The sequence below is a fragment of the Pagrus major genome, chromosome 19 (genome assembly GCF_040436345.1).
Source record: "Pagrus major chromosome 19, Pma_NU_1.0".
Classification (NCBI taxonomy): Eukaryota; Metazoa; Chordata; class Actinopteri; order Spariformes; family Sparidae; genus Pagrus; species Pagrus major.
In genome coordinates this window covers 19758770-19777209 of record NC_133233.1, presented here as the reverse complement: position 1 = coordinate 19777209, position 18440 = coordinate 19758770, and the positions used below count along the sequence as shown (strand labels likewise).

The 18440-nt window shown below is 40.7% G+C and overlaps 2 protein-coding genes across 3 annotated transcripts in view; both read right to left on the bottom strand.

Moving 5' to 3' along the window:
- Positions 1–981: 981 nt before the first annotated feature.
- On the bottom strand, positions 982–11130 carry ncapg2 (non-SMC condensin II complex, subunit G2). 2 transcript variants are annotated; one of them, XM_073487864.1, is made up of 27 exons: positions 11069–11130; positions 10710–10838; positions 9736–9915; positions 9480–9594; positions 9217–9374; positions 8984–9118; positions 8795–8889; positions 8564–8720; positions 8390–8482; positions 8186–8311; positions 7917–8096; positions 7533–7685; positions 6937–7159; positions 6756–6853; positions 6362–6532; positions 6208–6278; positions 5956–6109; positions 5673–5846; positions 5435–5551; positions 4530–4682; positions 3533–3632; positions 3196–3398; positions 2614–2748; positions 2360–2463; positions 1864–1964; positions 1665–1764; positions 982–1563 (listed from the first exon to the last, which is right to left on the bottom strand). In XM_073487864.1, the coding sequence occupies exons 2-27, from the start codon at positions 10785–10787 to the stop codon at positions 1512–1514; spliced, it is 3426 nt and encodes a 1141-aa protein (XP_073343965.1). In that variant the 5' UTR covers positions 10788–10838; positions 11069–11130; the 3' UTR covers positions 982–1511. The 2 variants fall into 2 exon arrangements, with proteins under 2 accessions (XP_073343965.1, XP_073343966.1); XM_073487865.1 differs by having other exon boundaries at positions 1411–1563; positions 6362–6529; positions 11069–11129.
- Positions 11131–11935: 805 nt separating this feature from the next.
- esyt2b (extended synaptotagmin-like protein 2b) overlaps positions 11936–18440 on the bottom strand; it is a 31124-nt gene continuing 24619 nt past the window's right edge. The window contains exons 16-23 of the mRNA XM_073488561.1: positions 16858–16944; positions 16623–16772; positions 15025–15377; positions 14615–14713; positions 14254–14385; positions 12837–12942; positions 12662–12711; positions 11936–12550 (exon numbers count right to left, since the gene is read on the bottom strand). Of these exons, the coding sequence (XP_073344662.1) occupies positions 12481–12550; positions 12662–12711; positions 12837–12942; positions 14254–14385; positions 14615–14713; positions 15025–15377; positions 16623–16772; positions 16858–16944 (1047 nt within the window). The 3' untranslated portion in view covers positions 11936–12480. The remainder of the gene's footprint in view (positions 12551–12661; positions 12712–12836; positions 12943–14253; positions 14386–14614; positions 14714–15024; positions 15378–16622; positions 16773–16857; positions 16945–18440) is intronic.

Here is an 18440-nt window from a genome sequence, read left to right as displayed (position 1 = left end):
CAAGCCGGTACATGACAGACACAACGACACCAAAAACATTAAGGTACACATTTTACATAAACTGACTCAATGTAGTAAAAGTACAAAAAAAAGTTTTTTAAAAAATGTAAAAACAAATATATAATAATAATAAAAAAAACACAGAAAGGACACAAGAAATAAACAGGAAGTGGCACGTTATTAACTTGTCAAAATAAAAGATTATCACCCACACTATATACAAACAGACACACACACACACTTTTATTTCACACATATAAAGAATCTAAATAGATTCATTTATATAAAGATGATGTTCATAAAGATACCAAAACATGAAAGCCTACAACATATTACTAGTGGTGAAGCATTCAGATCCTGTACTCACATAAAAGTAGTAGGGATGCACGATATCTGACAAATAAATTATCAGTCCGACATTGGGATTAGCATTACTAGTGTAAATATACTCAAATCCTGCAATAAAAACTCTGCAGTAAAAGTGCTTGTTATGCAAAATGTTTTGTGTTGACTCCATCATGTCAATTTGTTGTTCATACTGGTGTATTATTGTGTTGTTGAAGCAGTTAATGTTTACTTTATGTACTACTAGGTAGATTAATCTGTGACCTCACAACATATTTAAAAAATCTATCACGTTTTTAAGTAAAATCTTAATCTGCAGCTGTCAAATAATGTAAAGGTAGTAATGAAAACATTACAAAAACAATTAAAATATACAGGACATACCCAGGACAGTGAATTAATGGTTACCTGCGCTCTTCTTTCCTGAAGCTACAAATCAGATAAAACCTTTGACTTTGTGTCCCTTCGGTGCACAATCGCAGATACTGATAAAAGCAGAACAGTATGCAAATTCTTAAAGTGGATTCAACTTTAGGACTGAAGAGAGGATGATTTATGGCTTGTTTGTTCAGTGTTATTACTTGGCAAACTGCTGTACAGGCAAGAAAAACATCTGAGAAAGAAATACACATCAGGTTAAGGTTGATTGATGCCGTTTGTTTTATTCTTTTTAGTAGCACACTGAAGCTTACATGCTGACAGACCAACAGATATATAAACACAGACAAGTGAAACATGAAAAAATATAGATCCATTTCATATGAAGCTGTTTTAAAAAAATAGAAGTGGAGGTGAGAATGCCATTCGATATAAGAAACAGTACTCCTGCAGTCTAGAGTACACAATCAATATTTCTTAACATTATCAATGCACAGAGCCTGAGAGAGAAGACTTGAGCAATGTGTGCCATCAAGAAATAAATAAACAGAGAGAAGTGGAGCCAATCTGGAAAAAACATAGTAACAGACATGCACAAGTACTCCGCTTTAATCCAAAACATATGTTTTAAAAGCCGATCAGTGAAGTTAAAATATTCATTTTTGTAATTATTTCAACTGCCAGTGACTGGAAGTCTTTAATTCCAACAGAAAAGCAGATATTTTACTGTTCTCCTCAGCTTCATACAATACAAATGTGAAGCAGATATAAATGTAGAAGAGGTCAATTTATAAATCCAGAATTTCATTCAAGGTCTTCACAGAAGATTCATAAATAACCCTGTGGTAAAAAAAAGATTAAAAGCTGGTCATTACATTTCATAAACCCCAAAATAAATCATTTATTTGTCTAAAATAAATATCTTTTTTCCTTCCACTCACCTCTGGATGTCACTGCCGTCTACAGATGTGGCTGCGTGTTTGTGGAGCTGCTGCTGGGCGGACGTGGCAGCGCTCTTCAAGGCCGCTTTAGACTGCCCCACTAATGACATAAAAACAAAGCGCAAAATAAAACAAACTGATTTATCTTTACCGGCAAGAAAAACATTTGATTCTGAATATCAGGATCGTGTGAACTCACCGTGTTTGATGACCGCCAAGACGCGCAGGACGGCGGCCACTTCATTCAGACTGCTGATGGCCTCCGAGTCCACAGATGAGCTGACCTCTGTCAAAAATGCCCTGAAAGAAACATTCAAAGAACAGACACAGATGCAACTGTCAATTGCTGGGACAAAAGACAATGTTTAACTTTCTACACAAATATGTGTGTAAATGTATGAAGTTTGCCGAATAAACAAGAAGGCCCAAATAATTAAGAATGTGTCACAGACTGTGTTTTACAAAGTTTGTGAAGTTCCTCCTAACTAAAAAACTCACAAAATTAGGCGATTTTTTAAGGGAGTCACTTTTTCGATGTGCATCAAAGAAGATGCCTGTACTGGTTACTGTTTACTCTATTTCTAAAATTAAACATGTTTATTGTTGATAAAAGGTTGTCTTCTTTGATAATCTTAATATAAATGGTGAAATAAAAGTTAGTGTGTATAAGAGAAACAGGGACAGAGGATATTTACCTGGTAACAGAGGGTGATTTGAGGATGACAGACAGTAGGATGCTGGGCAGAGCAGGCATGTCCTCCACTGACTCTGGGGTGATCACCTCCTCAGGATGGGTAATCTTTAAAAATGAGAGCACAGCAGCAGCATTCATCATCCCCTTAATTGAATTGCTCAAGAATGTAATCGCTCAAGTCCCTTATCATACCCGGGACGTGCGGGATATTGCTAAAAGACAAATGCTGCGTCTCGTCTTTGCTGCGGCTCGTACCTTCTGAAGCAAATGACTTTGCTCCACGACGATGACAGCAAAAAGAGTCGAGAAGACTCCGCTGAGAGGCGCCGTGTCCCAGGCCTGAGCCACTTGGAGGAAGTCTGTCAGGGCGGGAAGGGCGGACTGGCACAGCTAGGTCAGAACACAAGCATATTAATAATATTCAAATATAACCAGAGTGTCAACAGGTATCAGATATGCACATTTCATGCTTTTGAAGACCTTGTCAAGATAATTTTTAAGGAAATCTAAGACAGATTTTAAGGAAAAAACATCCTTTTCTTTTTCAGGTATTGCAGGTAAGTCTATAGGAATGTAGTATACTAGCATACACTGTATGTGGCTCTGTGCAGATGTAGGTTTTATGTAGTAATATGGTTATTAGAGTGAGATACCTTAATCTACATTTTGCCAGCAGGTACGTGTAAATATAAAGTAAGAAGACAGTGTGAGGTTCAGTGGATTTATAAAAATAAGTCACATCAGAAATGTGAAAGATCCTGACTCATTCTGACAAAAAGAAATTTAAAGGTAAACCCTGAATAAATCAATCAACACACTTGGAGTTAAAATGTCTACCTGTTTTCCTTCCTCTGGTTCCTTCCTAAGACGGCGAACCAAGAGCTCGACAATCTTGTGGAAGATGTTGGCCACCACGCCCAGGATTACAGTGGTTGGGTCTTCCTCATTTTCCTGAGCCTGGTTGTTGTGGTCGGGTACAAAGCCATCTACCACCTCCTTCAAAATAGGGAGCACTGCAGGAATGCATAGGTAGCCTGCCTCTGCAAATACAAGATGTCAGTTCAGGTAAAGAAACGTCATGCAACAAGACTCTTAAGACAAATAAAAGCTTCTGTCAAATTTTTAGTTATTTTAAACTGCGTTATTCACTTAAAAAGACATTTGAAACACTCACCTGACAGGAGGGTGAGTGAGCACAGGTGGAGCATTTGACCCTTGAACGTGTCGTCGCCCAGACCAACGAGCAAAACGTCTCTGCACACTGTCAGGAAACTCTGCCAGAACAAATCATCGTCACCATGAAGACAAACAAAACTCAACAATCAGAGATGACACCAAGTCTGAGAGAAAGACAACTAAGTTAATTTCCATTGTTTCTACTTATTTTATTATCATGGTTGTTTTCAGTATCTAATCGCAGCAACCATGTGATGACAGGCTGAAGAAAAATAGCACAAATAAAAGACAATAAGCCCATTTCAGTGGTGCGGTATGAGCAGGAGGAGGCATGCTGAGAGTGTGTGTGTGTGGAGTGGAGCAGAACAATCTATGAGGAGTCTAAATTTACCAAGCAGAACTGAAAGTCCTGGAAGCAGGAGGAAAAAAAGGCTTCACAAAACTTAATGTTCCTGATAACAACCTAACTGTGTGTTTTCATCTACAGCCTCGGTACAGACGTTGTATTAGGGTGAGGATGAGTCAGACAAAAACCAAAGCTGCCTATTTATGAACAAGATTTTCCAGCAGGGAGATAGAGATGCACTCCAACCATCCATTTATCCATATGATCCACATCCATCGTAAAAAGACCTCACAGATCAAAACAGTTGCACCATTATGTTCGGTATCAACAGGCATCAGAAAAATTTTAAAATGTCCCGTGCTGAGAGGTTGGTCTGTTATCGAAATGTTCCCACCTGGTCTGCCTATATCACACGTTAATGCTGTCTAAATGGACACCACACACATTTTCTCTATTTGCCCAAATTAAATGCTGGTGCTTCCTGCAGCCTTACATACTCAGCAGGTCATTTTATTTTCACTAACTATAGTCTGGAAAGGCTCAACAGACACTTCGAATATGTCCGACATATTTGTTTTGGCTCAATTAATTATTTTCCAGTCTAAAGTCCTCTACTGAAAACATTTTCACAAGTAATATTAGAGCTCACCTCAGTTATCTTTGCAGCCAGTGGCGGAGACTTCTCCTTCTCTTCATCCTCATCACCACCGTTGGGACGTTTAGCCAGGAAGGGCAGCACCCTCTCAGCTACCCACGCTGCCACATGCTCCAAAGAGAGGAGGTATTCTCGACCATCTGAGGACTAGAAAAGAAGAAAAAAGTTTCATTTCTAGAAGGAAAACAATTTATATTTGGATACAGGAAAATAAAAATACCACTTAGGCCAACTGGCTCACAAACATCAGTCATCAGAATAAAAGAAAGAGTTATAAGCACTCTTCCTTGCTTCAACACCTACTGTAGGGCAGCAGCTAATGATTATTTCCATTATCAATTAATGTGGAGATTATCTTATCATTTGGTCTATGAAATCAGTCTTGCTTTGTCAGGCCAAAAGTCTAAAATCGAAAAGGTATTAAGTATCAAATAACATACAGTACATATTTTCTTCTTCATATTTCATTGTCAATTTTCTGTTTGCAGTGCCTTTTATCATTCTCTATTTTTTCTACTTTTTATGTTTATTGCTATGCACCAAAAAACTGAGGCAAATTTCTCAGAGGTAGAAACCTATTTGGCTGATTCTGATTTATTATTATACACGTCAAACAGAGGCAGCACATCCTGCCAATTAAGAAGCTGGAACATGAGAATGTTCTGCACTGTTTTGCTATTTTTGCTTGAAAAATAACGGAAAAGATGAATCAATTATAGAAATAGTTCTGATTGGTTTTCTGCAGAACTGAGTCCCTGACTGTTGTAGTGGACGGCTACAACTACAAAGAAAGTAACTACACTAAACATGGAGCCAGCAAGTGTGGCCACCGGGTAAATATCACTGAAAGTGGGATGAGAAGGAAGAAAAGCGGAACATGTTCACTATGACAAACTCACAGTATGTTGCAGATGAGCACCGAGGCGGCCGTGGTACACAAAGACTTTGAGTGCCGTCTCGACATCAGGACTTTTAGGGTCTTCTGTGGTGGAGCTCAGGTGAGTGTACAGCACTGACTGCAGATCCCACAAAGGAAAGATATAAAATATATTTATACATTAAAACACAGACTGATAAGGTATGCTTTATCATGCTTCTACAAACAAATGATATACTAATGAATGGTTTCCAACATACCCTCCAGTTTCCCAGAGCTGTATGGAGCTGCTTCAGTGGCCTTTCATCAAGAGCCAGGACTTTCTCTCGTGTTGAAGTGTGGCTGAACAGGTACTCCAGGTAGACCAGTGCCAGCTCTGGTTTGGCCTCCACCGTCTCTATGATACGGACCTTTCGATTGGCGTTTGCCTTGTCCTGAAGATGGAAGGAAATTTTGGATTAAATCTCTAACTTTTCAAAAACCTTAAATTAGTTTCAGACATTCATGTCCAAGTCAAAGCTCTTTGGTGTTGTGTTTACTGACCCCTTGCCTGGGCAGAGCCTCTGTGAGCCAATCAGTGACGAGTTCCAGGATGTCAGCAACCTGGCCCCAGCTGCACATGCAGTCTAACAGCTGGCTGTACTGTGAGGGCACAGCTCCTGGTTCCAATCTCCTCAGTCTGGACAGGACGCCACAGCTGAGGACAGGAGAGCGGGATGACAGATGCAGGTTAGACAGGACAGAGTCAGTAAAACAGGACAGAAAAAGGTGAAAAGCAGAATGAGATTGAGACACCTGAATGTTGGAACTGCAGCTGGAGGCATGAAGGAAGCCAGTTGTACAAGAGGAACTGTACACTGATCATCCTGAAAAACAAATCGAGAAAAATTTTAACAGTGATGAATAATAACTGAGAAATACAAACAATAGAACATGTAGGTTGAAGTACCTCAAAGGCCTGGAAATACTTGGCAATGACATTTCCAAACTTGGCATACGTGTACTTCTGGGCCTCTTCATTTTGTCTCAAGGCCTTCTCAACACTTCTCCACAGGATGACCACGACCTCCAGCAGACGGGACACGATGGCCATGTCTTTCCCCAGCAGAGGTTCAGCCTGCTGAGATCAAACTCTGCTTTAGATTTCTATAAACTCAGACACACAATTTGAAATCATGCTTTTCCATCTCATCTCTTATCTTATTATGGTTTAGATTAATGAAACACGGCAGTTTCAATCTGATTTTCTCAAAGTTTAGTTTGTGGAGCAGCATTAACAGTAATTCAAATACAATATAATAAAAATAATACAACTCAAACTTGTTCTGTCAACTCTCTCTTACTGCGCTGTTCTCCTTGTTGCTGTCATTAATGTCTGTCTGGTCAAAGTCAGTCTGGATGCAGCTGTTCAGAACACGGCGAATGGCCAACATCAGCTTTACTGGAAAAGAAAAGAAAACAATGGAAGAACTTCACGTAATGCCACATACTAAATAACTTCCATTTAGGGTTACAATCCCTTACTTATGTTAGTGGGGGCTGTGTGTTTGTGGGCAAACTGGTAGAACTTCCTGGCAGCCATGGGGTTCATCTGGATTAGGGTGATGCAGCGACAGCACCACTCCCGCTCCGACTCGTTGACGGGGAAGAAGGACTTGTAGAGCAGATCGACGATGCGCTTGGAAACTGAATGGGAATCGATAGCCAGGCGGGCAAGCAGGTGGTCCATGCTGCACACGTCCCAAAACTGGAGAGTGGAAGAAGCCTCTGTTTACACCTTCAACCTTTAACCTGCATCTTGTAAGTAGACTGTGATAATGCGACAGCGTAATGTCATACAAGCATGTAATGAAGAAGCTATATGCCTAAACAAATAAGGAGGAAGCAGGTAATGATTGGTTATCAGTACCAGTTGTGCATCCCAATTAAAAAAGGTAAAGAAAAATTTGAATTCCCAGTCTAGAGGCCAAAATACTGTTTACTTTTAATAGTTCTACAATTCAAATAAATGAAGAGAAACACATTTCAAAACCGCTAATAAGACAAGACAACATCAGCAACAGTAAGAGCCTGTTGATTTTATTTTTTGCGACAATGTATAAAGCAAGAGGAGACGGTACCTTGGCAGCACGGACTGCCTTCACCTTGATAAGCATGTCAAGGAAAGCTGTGCGGACTTTCTCCGAGTTGTCGTGAAGGCTGTATTTGAGAGTAGGCAGGAGTTTTTCCAACAGTGGATGGCTGAGGGCGTTGTCCAAGACAATAGTCAGACACTGGGGAGAAACAGGACACAGACCACAAGTCATTCAATATCCTGTCTACTGCCAATAAAACCAGTTGTGTTAATTCTGCCTGCAGTGACAATCATGCTTACAATTTGCCGACACAAAATCCCAAATTAATGTTATAATTGCATCATTCCCAGCTTAGATCCTTGGTAATATTGTAATCTATCTCTAAGATCGTCTACATTTTCAAAGAGAAAGAAAAACGGCATCTCCTACCTTGAAGACGGAGCAGCGGACATCAGGGGAGCTGCTGTCAGCTGCCAGCTCAAACACCAGCTTCTTCAGGAAGTCTGTGATGATTGTAGGAGGCAGGAGCTCCCAGCACTTAGCAAGGATCTTACAGACTCCCAGGGTGGCATTAGAGCGTACAGTGGGGTGAGTGTCATCGAGGAGGCCCTGAGGATGACACACAGGTGGTTTATTATTTTGATTTTCACTATATTGTGAAGCTCAAAAAGTAGCTGAATGGCTTCAGAAGCTCTCACCATTGCTGCATCCAGCTGCTTCTGAATGGTCTCATCTACTTTCTGGTTGCTCTGATCCGGGTCATGGATCGGGAAGGCCTCAGTAAAAAGCAAAGTGGCGTTTGCGCGCACCTCAAAGTTTGTAGCCTGAGGGAATCAAACAGAAACACATTAGACGAGAATAAAATCCCAAAAAATGGGCATTTAAAAAATCTGCATCCTTACACTTAAAGCCTTCCAGAGAATAGGCTTGTAAAGATTGTGGAGCATCTTGTCCACTGCGTGACAGCCCTTCCTTGAGTGGAAATAGCTAACAATCTGCATGACAGAGCAAGGAGATCAGATAATAAAACACACACAACATAGTACGCAAATCATGACAGATGGTAATGAGTCTACCTGTCGGACTTTGGCGTGGACAGGAGAAGCACGATGAAGGAAGATCGCATTCTGCATAAAATCCTGAATGCACGCGCTCTCAATCTGCTCCAGGAAGTCCCCGCTGGCCTTCTTCCATGCTCTGAAGTAGATCTCCATAATATGAGTCGTCATGGTCCTGAACGAGAGAGCAATTTAGTAGGAATGAACACAAAGAGAAAACTGACAAAGAGAATAAAGTAAGTGTCTTACTTGCTATAAAACTCCAGCTGGTTTTTGATGGTGCCATGGATAACCCAGATGAAGTTGACGTTCCAGCTGAAAAGAACCACCAGGAATCGTTTTCCCTGTGACGAGAAAATGCACCATTAAGCTGAAAGCTCACAGACAAAGCCAAGACAAAAACAGAGACAGTTAATGAAACACACACACACTACTCACGTCGTCATTTCTAATGTAAATAGGACGTTGAAAGCACTGAAGCAACAAGTCGACAATCTGCTTGTTGTCTTCTGATGTGTAGTCCAGACTCAACAGCACATCGTGAAGACTCCACACTCTTTGGATCTCAGCACCCTGACAACACCAGATTAATAATGAAAATCATCAAAAAAGTCCACAGAAAAAGGCCCAATATTGATCTATTTGAAACATAACTGAGGTTGTATACTGACTGGTTTCTTCAAAACGAAGCTTTTCTGCAGAGCGATGAGGAAAGCGGTGCGACCAAACTTTTCTTTGTCTGTCAGATCCTTCTTCCACCAGGCCTCACACAGTGTGTGGATATGATGTTGCAGAGGTGCCTCTGGTACAGGCAGCAACACCAGAACATCTGGGGGTAAGACACAAAAAAAGAGACTTATCTCATGAAGGGAAAACAACTATCCACCTGAAGACACATCAGTTGAGTAGAGAGAAAGATTCACGAGGTACCGACCATGAAGCCTGTGGGCAATTTCTAGGAGGGCGGTGTAGGTGTCACCATCTTGTAGGACATTTAAGGACACTGCAGCCACGAGTGTCACGCCATCCACAACAGCCATGACATGTTTCTGAAGGAAAAGTGATTACAAGTAGTAGATGCAGATCATATCCAAGCAACAGTATGCAGTTCTTTTCAACAACAAATTTAAAAGCAGCAGAAAACCAACAGAACACGCTACAACTGTAAGTATAACTACTGATAAACTCACAGGGTCTACAGCTGACTCCTCTTCCATGCCCTCCTCCCTGCCCCTCTCCCAGCGCTCTGGAGGTAACTCCTGCAGGACGTCCTGAAGGAGTGAAGCCAGTTTCCCCCACAGAGTCTGCCTCTGGTCTCTTGGCATCTCCTGCACCACCTCCTCCACATCAAAAGGCTCCGTTTTGTCCTTCTGCTCAGTGATATAGATGAGAGGGAGAGAGCGCAACTTCAGACATACCGACAGCTACAAAAACACTGGAATCTGTGAGTCGAAAAGGCTTTTTTGATTGTTTTTAATTAAAGAAATGCAAGAAGATGCAAGATTTTCCATCCTTTCTTTAGTTCTGAGTCCGTATATCTTCACACTGAGCACTGGAAACCTGTCGTATCTATCTATCTATCTATCTATATTTATTTTAAAATACATTTATTTTAAATGTTATTAATGAAGCAGTCAAATACCAGAGAAACATGACTTACTGAAATAGTCAAATGTAATGAAACGTAAGACACATTTTTCATATATGTAATAATCATAGACTTCGATATAAGACTTTAGACTCTCTTTAGACATTTTCCCTTAAATATATACATTTAGCAGGAATCCCACACCTTCTTCAACATCAAAAGGACTTTTCAACAACTTTTCAGGCCCAATTGCCTTCAAATCAAAGATAGTTTGAGAACTAGTATAAGATAAGCTCACAGTAAAATACCCAAAATATATAAATTCAGGCACTTTAAATGACCCATGTACATTTAAGTCTATTTTCTATCTTCATAAAACACTTTCAGAGGTTTTGATTCAACTTAATGGTCATTGTGGAGACTTTATTCTGTGGGTTTCCTTAATCGTGAAGTGTTATACTGAGATGTGTGGTAGTATTGATATTATTTCTCAAGTTTGAACGCAAGAGCACGTTAAGATCACTCATTAACGTGAAACACATCCATATGATATCACATCACCAAGAAGCTACTTACATGAAGCTGGATGAAGCGGAGGAAGTCCTCCACATTTTCCTTACAGGCGGCTTCTAAAAACGCCTTTCGCTTCGACATGTTTTCGGCTTTTCCAAGCGACAACAAGCAGGACGAATGTTCCCAGTAAACCTGCGATGAGAAAACACACAGTAATGTCAGCGCTCACACTGATTTAACAAGCTAACCTAGCCGACTGACGCTACTGTACCGAGATCAAAACAAATATGGCAGCGCGTTTGTCGTTAGCGTTAAAAAGTGTTATTTGCGATTGTTACTCCGACTCTGTCCACTTGTACTGGTACTATCATGCCTTCTAGTCATTACAGCGTAAAACACGAGTGAATAACTTCAATATTTACCGTGTATTTGTATTTTTCAGCCGACCACAGCCAGATGACAGCCACCCATAACAGCAGCAAACCCGCGCAAATTTGGATGAAGTCGACCCAGCTAGCTACGTGCTGTGCGTCGTGACGTCGTGCGTCAGCTCTTGACGCAGGCCTCACGTCGTCGTTCTGTTCCTCTGCCACAAGATGGCGACAAATCACTGCATATGTTGCGTGCCTCCAACAGGTTGTGGCGTCTTTACCAGAGCCACAGTTCCTTATAATGGTGTGTTGTAGTTGCACACGTGATTGTATTATTCCTGTAAGACGTCTCCCCTTATCGATTCAACCCAAATTCTCAAGGGAAATTATACTGCAAGTTGCAATTCAGTGATTTGCTTCAGGGCGCTTCGGCACCACGCACACACTCCAACCCGCATGTATCTTACTTGCATCTGAGGTTGGGAATAATTCACAGAGAGCATGTTCACAAGAGAAACCATTTATTCTTCAAAACCCATGAGGCATCATATCATTCAAAATAATAACATTAAGAAGGCAAAAATTACATAGCATGTTTTTAAGGCACAGGATAGATAACAAGAAAAGTATTGAAACGCTCCAACAAACAGTTATGATCGCATGGCAAAACATGTACAAGCCCATGACATACAGTAGCTGTGTCATCTTAACACATCCTGGCATCCCTGCTCCTAAAATGCAGTAACTTTCATCTCCGCTCATATTATTCTGTTTGCTCGACTCACGCCTGGTCTGAACAACAATCAAACCCTTATTCAAGTATCCTCTTTATTGTTCACACTATACAGCACTTGTTCATAGCCCTAAAATGCCCCCAGGTCTTCAGTTCAGAACAACCAGTATTGCACAAAAGTCCTCTTAAAATGTACAGAGCAGTGGTTTTATTCGTTGCATATGTGCATTCCATGTTTGTAATCAAGCATAAAGAACAAGAAGAGGTAAACAGTCAAATAACACTCCAGGACAATAACATATCAAAGTCAAGACTGCTACTCAAGCCTACTTTTGTGATTGCATCTGTTCCTTTGGTAAGAGTTTTCTCAGTCAACAAAACAGAATTCGTCCCATTTTAACAAATGGGACAGAGCGCAAGACAGATTTCAATATCATCTAACGTAATTAAATAAAATGCCTTGGAAACCCCTGCAAATTCATGTAACTATACATGAGCAACTTGATATTTACATAAAAACACAACAGAGACAAGGCAGTTAGTGTGTTTCAACACACTGCAATATGTTACATCTTCCAATCATGATCGTTAATGAAATGATGACCGGAAAAGTTTGAAAACGTCTTGCATGCTGAAATAAATGCTGTAAATTAAATGGAAAATGTACATGAATACAACAAAATGATGTGCCCTTTTATTGACAAGATATTACAGCGGAGAGGCGTTTTCACTATGTGAGGAGGGGGTCGTGAATACTTCTTAATGCTTGAGACGACAAACCATCTTCAGTCAGATCATACCTGCAGCAGAAAATGATAAAAAAATACAGCTTTAAACACGAAAAAAGGCTGTTTATTACCAAAATAAATCTGTCAAAGCCGTACAGGGCAAAGATAAAGTAAAGAAAATACCATTGTGTCCATCCTTTCGAGATATCCTCCCCACTTAAATCTACCAGCACCTGCAATATTAAACAAAAAGGAGAGAAGAAATTAAGTTTGTGGACTCGGAGGAGTGCTTCGGAGCGACTCTGCTGCCGGACAACACTCATAATAAGAGCCAGGAACAGAAACCTGGAGGACTTACCTTTCCCAAAAGCCCTTTATGTTTGGACAGGATGCTCCCTCCGTTCTTCACGGCTACATCCAGAGTTCTTCTGTGGAGCTCCACCATGGAAACACTAAACTCAAACCTGCACACACACGCACATTTTATACTGATTTTATGTCATCAAATGATCGTCCATGCGGTAGTTATAAACATTGAGCATCTCTAAACCTATAAAGCAGGAGATATTCAACTTGCTTTCCCTGGGGGCACTTTTGAAAAATTACAACAGGCGAGTTGCCAGTTCATAAACAAACATCAATAACTTTTATTAGATAAGATGAATAAACATTAAAAGTCCCATAACTCACGTTTCACTAGTTAACTTAAACTGGCAGCAGACAACTATTTAGCTTTACCTATCATTTTGAAGTAAATACTGATTGCACAGTGCAACGGCTACGAAAAATGACACCGCCTGCGTATTGATCGATACCTTATAAATCTCGTGTTCACGATGCTATTCAGTGTGCCAACAAGCTCGATTTTTCCTGCAAATTGAAGGACGAATTAGGGCATAAAGGGAAGTGTGTCTGCCATTGTGCAACCAAAACAGGAAGAGGCATTATTTCCCCTTGAAATAAAAATTGAAGGATGGGCATTCACACCGGTGTTGTGTCAAAGTCTGCTCCCTCGCTGATATGTTTCCTCTCACAAAAGGGACTCGAGATGGTACAAACCAGGCGTTTTTAAGCTCTTTTAGGCCCCGTCCACACAAGTATTTGTTAAAACATAGCTTTTTCTATGAGTTCTGGCCTTTTATATATCAAAAACAGCATTTTGGGTCACTGAAAACTGACCTTTTGGAAAACTATTACACAGACACCTTTGTTAGGCCTTTGCAGTAGCATGATTTGCAAACACGATCTCAGAATAGCTATCTGTTATGATGTTGGACTATTTCAGTTTGTAAGTTGACAAAATGGATGTTACATTATTTATATTACAGAGACGCAAACTGACATTGATAAATATGATGGAAAAGAGACAGAAAGGCAGCTGACAATGTTTTAATAAAACAGCATTATCCAGGAGGATTCTATGAAGAACAGTCACGTAACTAGGGATTATTTTTGCTTGTTGTTGTTTCCAAAAATACCTGTATACTTGTGGACTAGGCTTAGTTGTTACTTTTGCTCCTCTTCAGCTAATAGTTGTCTCAGCCTCTCTAGTACTAACACTCTAATGTATCACATCATACAAAACTGGCAGCCAAGGGACATTATTCAACATTAACTTATTGGTATAAACAAATAAAATGTCCTCAGTGTGAATCATTTTCTTTCACTGTGAAAATGGTCCCTATCGCAGGTCTTAAGTTGAGTATCACTGCAATAAACCTTCAAGAAAGGAAAGAAACATTGAAGCATGAAATCTTAATACTATTTAAACGTACGTTTGATCGTAAACAGGGTTAAGGGTCCTCTTTATCGTGCCCGTCTTCCTCCTCCCTGTCCGGCTCTTGTCAGGCAGCAAGTAGAGGCGGATGAAGGGATCTGAACCGTCTTTGGTGAAGGCTATCAAGTTTCTGAGGATACAAAGGACAAAATTGTTTCACTCACATGTTGCCAGGCACATATTGTTAAGGTTAATGATGCCTATTCATTCAAGAGGATCTGGATACTTAAGAATCACTACGCATGAATTATAATAATCGGCTGAGACCTGTGCCAGAAAAACAAGGACAAATGAAAAACAAGTCTATCTTCCAAACAGCAAATTAAAATGCAGGGAATGATGTCAGCTGTGGAGCTCACCGGCAGGCGTGCACCACCACAATGAGTTTGTTCCTCTGAGAGCTGTGCCGAACTGTCAGCTGGACCTCACCCAGGGGGAACTGGCTCGGGGCCGAGCCACTATAAACACACAAGAGTAAGTCAGTGTCACTTCCAGAGCCTGCAGCTTAATTTGTACAGATTGATGATTCAGGGAGGGACAGGTGGTGAGCTTGACAGGTAGTCAGATAAAATATTCATTAAGATGAAATTTTTTAAAAATCATGATGACATTCCATTAGGGGCAACTATGGAACTTAGACCCTGAAATAAGGAGAAGAAGGAAGTCAAAGCCAGAAAATAAATCGAGGAATGGGGGGAAATAAATCAAGAGAGCCAGGAACAACAGGAGGTAAACCGCTATAAAAATACTGTATCATAAGTGCGATTACTTTTGCAGCTGACGAAGCCTCTGCTGAAGCTCCAGGGTGGCGAAGGGCAGCGAGATATCCGAGGCCAGGCTGGGCGTGGACTCCTTGTGAGGCAGGTGTTTCTGGGAGCTGGACATGCAGGTGCTCAGGTTGGAGACACTGCGGAGAGGGCTGGCTGAGTACGGCTCGCCGTCCCTTTGCTGGAGGGTGAAGGTGGAAGCGTTTATAGGTGGCGGAGGCGTGGGCGGAGGTAAGGGGGAATCTGAGACCGATCGTCTCTGGAAGGGGGCTGGGGCTGGCTGTGGCACACTGGACTTCTTGACCTGGACGGAGGAGGGCTGGTCTGAGGATACCTGTTTCTCCAGGGACAGGATCTATGGAAAGACAGGAGGACATTACTGGGAATGATGGATAAGAACTATAGCTATTGACTGGAATGAGTTTGTCCTGTCAAAAAACTGTAACTGTAGTAAAAAGCCTTCTTAAACTTAACTAATGACGTTTTTTTAAATGGGATTTGGCGAGGTTGGTGGTTACTATCCTCTGATTTGTTACAGAGCACTGCATGATCAGAGAGACTAATCTTTTACTGTAAATTGGTCTTAAAACTGCTGATACTGCCTTTAAATTTAAGGTATTTTCAAGTGTTCGCTCAGCACATTGGCCAAATCTGTCTTTATGGTGCTATCTATCTTTATGCAGTGGTTCTAAAAAGCGGTCAATAAGCCTGTGAAGCCATTTCCCTTTCTGAGTATCCGTTATGAATCTTGATAAGCTGGCTGTGATTCAATATAGAAAGGTCAATGGCTGTCACTGCTGCAATCATACTTTTATTTGATCAGTTTGATGAATCAGTAAAAGAGAATGTGCTTTGTTGCCGTTTCCAGAAAGCCAGTGTGGTTTAAACTGCTCTGTCAATATTTGATTAGTATCAAGTTGTGGCAAAGCACCTTTATGAAATGAGTGAATGTTTGAGTTCAGGGTTTAAACTGGTGCCAGTACCAACAAGAAATGTCCGCATTGTGTTGTGTGGATGTGGATTGTAAGCATGGCACTGTTTCAGGAAAAGAAATGTTGTTATTCATCTCTATTTCATCCCTGAAATCTAAGAGAAATTTAAATAAAATGTCGAAATCAATAAAGTCTTATCCTAATGTATTATTTTTTGTTGAATATATTTTGCAGATTGACAGTTATGGCCAAAAAATAAACATTTTGCTTCTTTCTAAATCGATCTGACATCAAGGATTCACTGTTTCCAGTATCATGAGTACTTCATGTGCCGCCATGATGCTGCGTATCAGCCTTGTGAGGGAACCTTGACAGGATAGAAAGCTAGATGTAGTTACAGTTCCTAAGGGAAGCACGGCTGAGCTAACAGTCAAATTATAATTGAGCTGAGTGCATAAAATATTAAGGCTATTATGAATTCAATAAATACTTTTCATTTTATTGTTGACACTGCAACGCTTGTTTTGCTACATTAGTTTAGATGTACTGTGCTGTCGTTTCACAGCCTTCTCACCCGCTCCGATTGAATCAGCAGATCTTGACCATCAGTTCTGGTTCCCTGAAATGAATAATGTTAGAGCGCTACAGCATACAGGTCCATTTCTTACCCTCAGGGCCATCTTCAGTTTGATGGTGGAGCTGGGCCCGGAGTTCTTGAGTGGAAAGCACTGAGTCAGCGTCATGTCCTCCTCCGCCAACAGGCTGCTCAAAGGCACCGTCAGATTACCCAGGGTGCACTTGTGCTTGTCATCTTTTACCTGCGCATTGAGGAAGAAGCGGATCTGCTTTAACGACAAGTCGGCCATCTTTTAATGCACACATTTGAGATTTGCGCAGCATTACCTCCACCTCGAGCTCCTGCCTCCTCGGGTTGTGAACGAGGAATGAGAAACAATCTTCCCACAGCGGCTCTTTGGTCTTGAACCGGATCTTTACGGGCAGACAGGTGGGCATTTGTTAGTTGTAAATTAAAGGACGCCTGAGAGCAGCTAATGAAAAACACAATTCATTCATCGGTCATTAGAAAGTATTGAACTTGATTACAGAATCATATCACTACTAACATACTGTAGGCAAACTATTAACCAAAAGTCAGCGTATATCCTCATATTTTCTTGACTACATATATATGTATACAGTATAAGTATAATTTTTGTATATATATATGTATATATTATATAAAAAATCATATACTTTTGTTTCAATACATGATTTTTATTCCTACACAATGTTTACAACCTCTGATTATCTCTGCTGAGTTTCAGGCAGATTATTTGATGTGGCAGCCAGTTTCTCCACATTCTTGCTTTCCATGAACAAAGAATCAGGACATTAATAGGCTTTTCATAGCTTTTCCCTTTACTTAAGCAAATTGGATTTTAAATGGAACAATGACTGTGAGGTGAAGGTGTTTTTAAGAGAGTTTAAGGATTGCCCACAACCATACGGAGTGAAGGAGTCACAGCCCTTATATCTGATATGCAGTACACAATCCCCCGATTATAGGACCATACAAGTGTACTGTAGGCAAAGTGACCAAGGAGTTTTTAATAGCCAAGCACTTTAATGTTTTCGATCGATCAGTGGACTGATAAGTGGACTTTTCAACAGCTTTGCCCACAATGCAACTCTGCCACTGTGCGACATCACTGGAGACAAATTATCAGATTGCATGCAGCTTCCTCTGGAACAAAAGGCTTTTAACTACTCTTTCACATATGCAGTAGTACTCCCCAGGACCTGTCAACAAGTGTTAAATTGGTGGAGTAACACTTAAACTACAACTCCCAAGGTGCAAGTCAGCAACAAGCATCTAATCACAGAACTCATGCGGAGGAGGAAAAACAACTCATGAGGTAACAGACGCCATTATACATTTTATTTTACAGCACTTCTTTACTCGGAAGCAAATCTAAGTATTCGTTTGTCTAGTCTAATAGAAGTACTGTCGTCTACAAATATATCCTATGGGTGCCGTAGGTGCTGCCATTGTTGTGTGACATCAGACAACTGCCTCTTCGTGAAGTCTGTAATTGCACCGAGTTTACAAGTAGGACTTTGAGTGGCGTTTCATTGTGCTTTTTCTCATACGTCAGAGATTTTCAAGTACCAGGTTGTCTATAATGCAGCATTAAAATTCTGTTACGTGGGCAGCTAACGGTGGGCGGAGGTTAAGATTACAGTTTTGAGCAAACTAATGAGACAATCTGCAGCACTCTTGGATTCTGGCTCAGTTTAAGATGAATTCAGCATCCATCCCCAAATGTTTTGTTTCCAACTGCGAGAATGAAACATGTTGAATTTGCTCGAACAACATTACTATTTAACTTATCTTATAACTCTGCCGTAAAAGGGATCGAATAAAACAAACCGCTTAAACCCATTAGATGCTCGCAGTGAACCCTCAGCATCAATAATAACTCGGT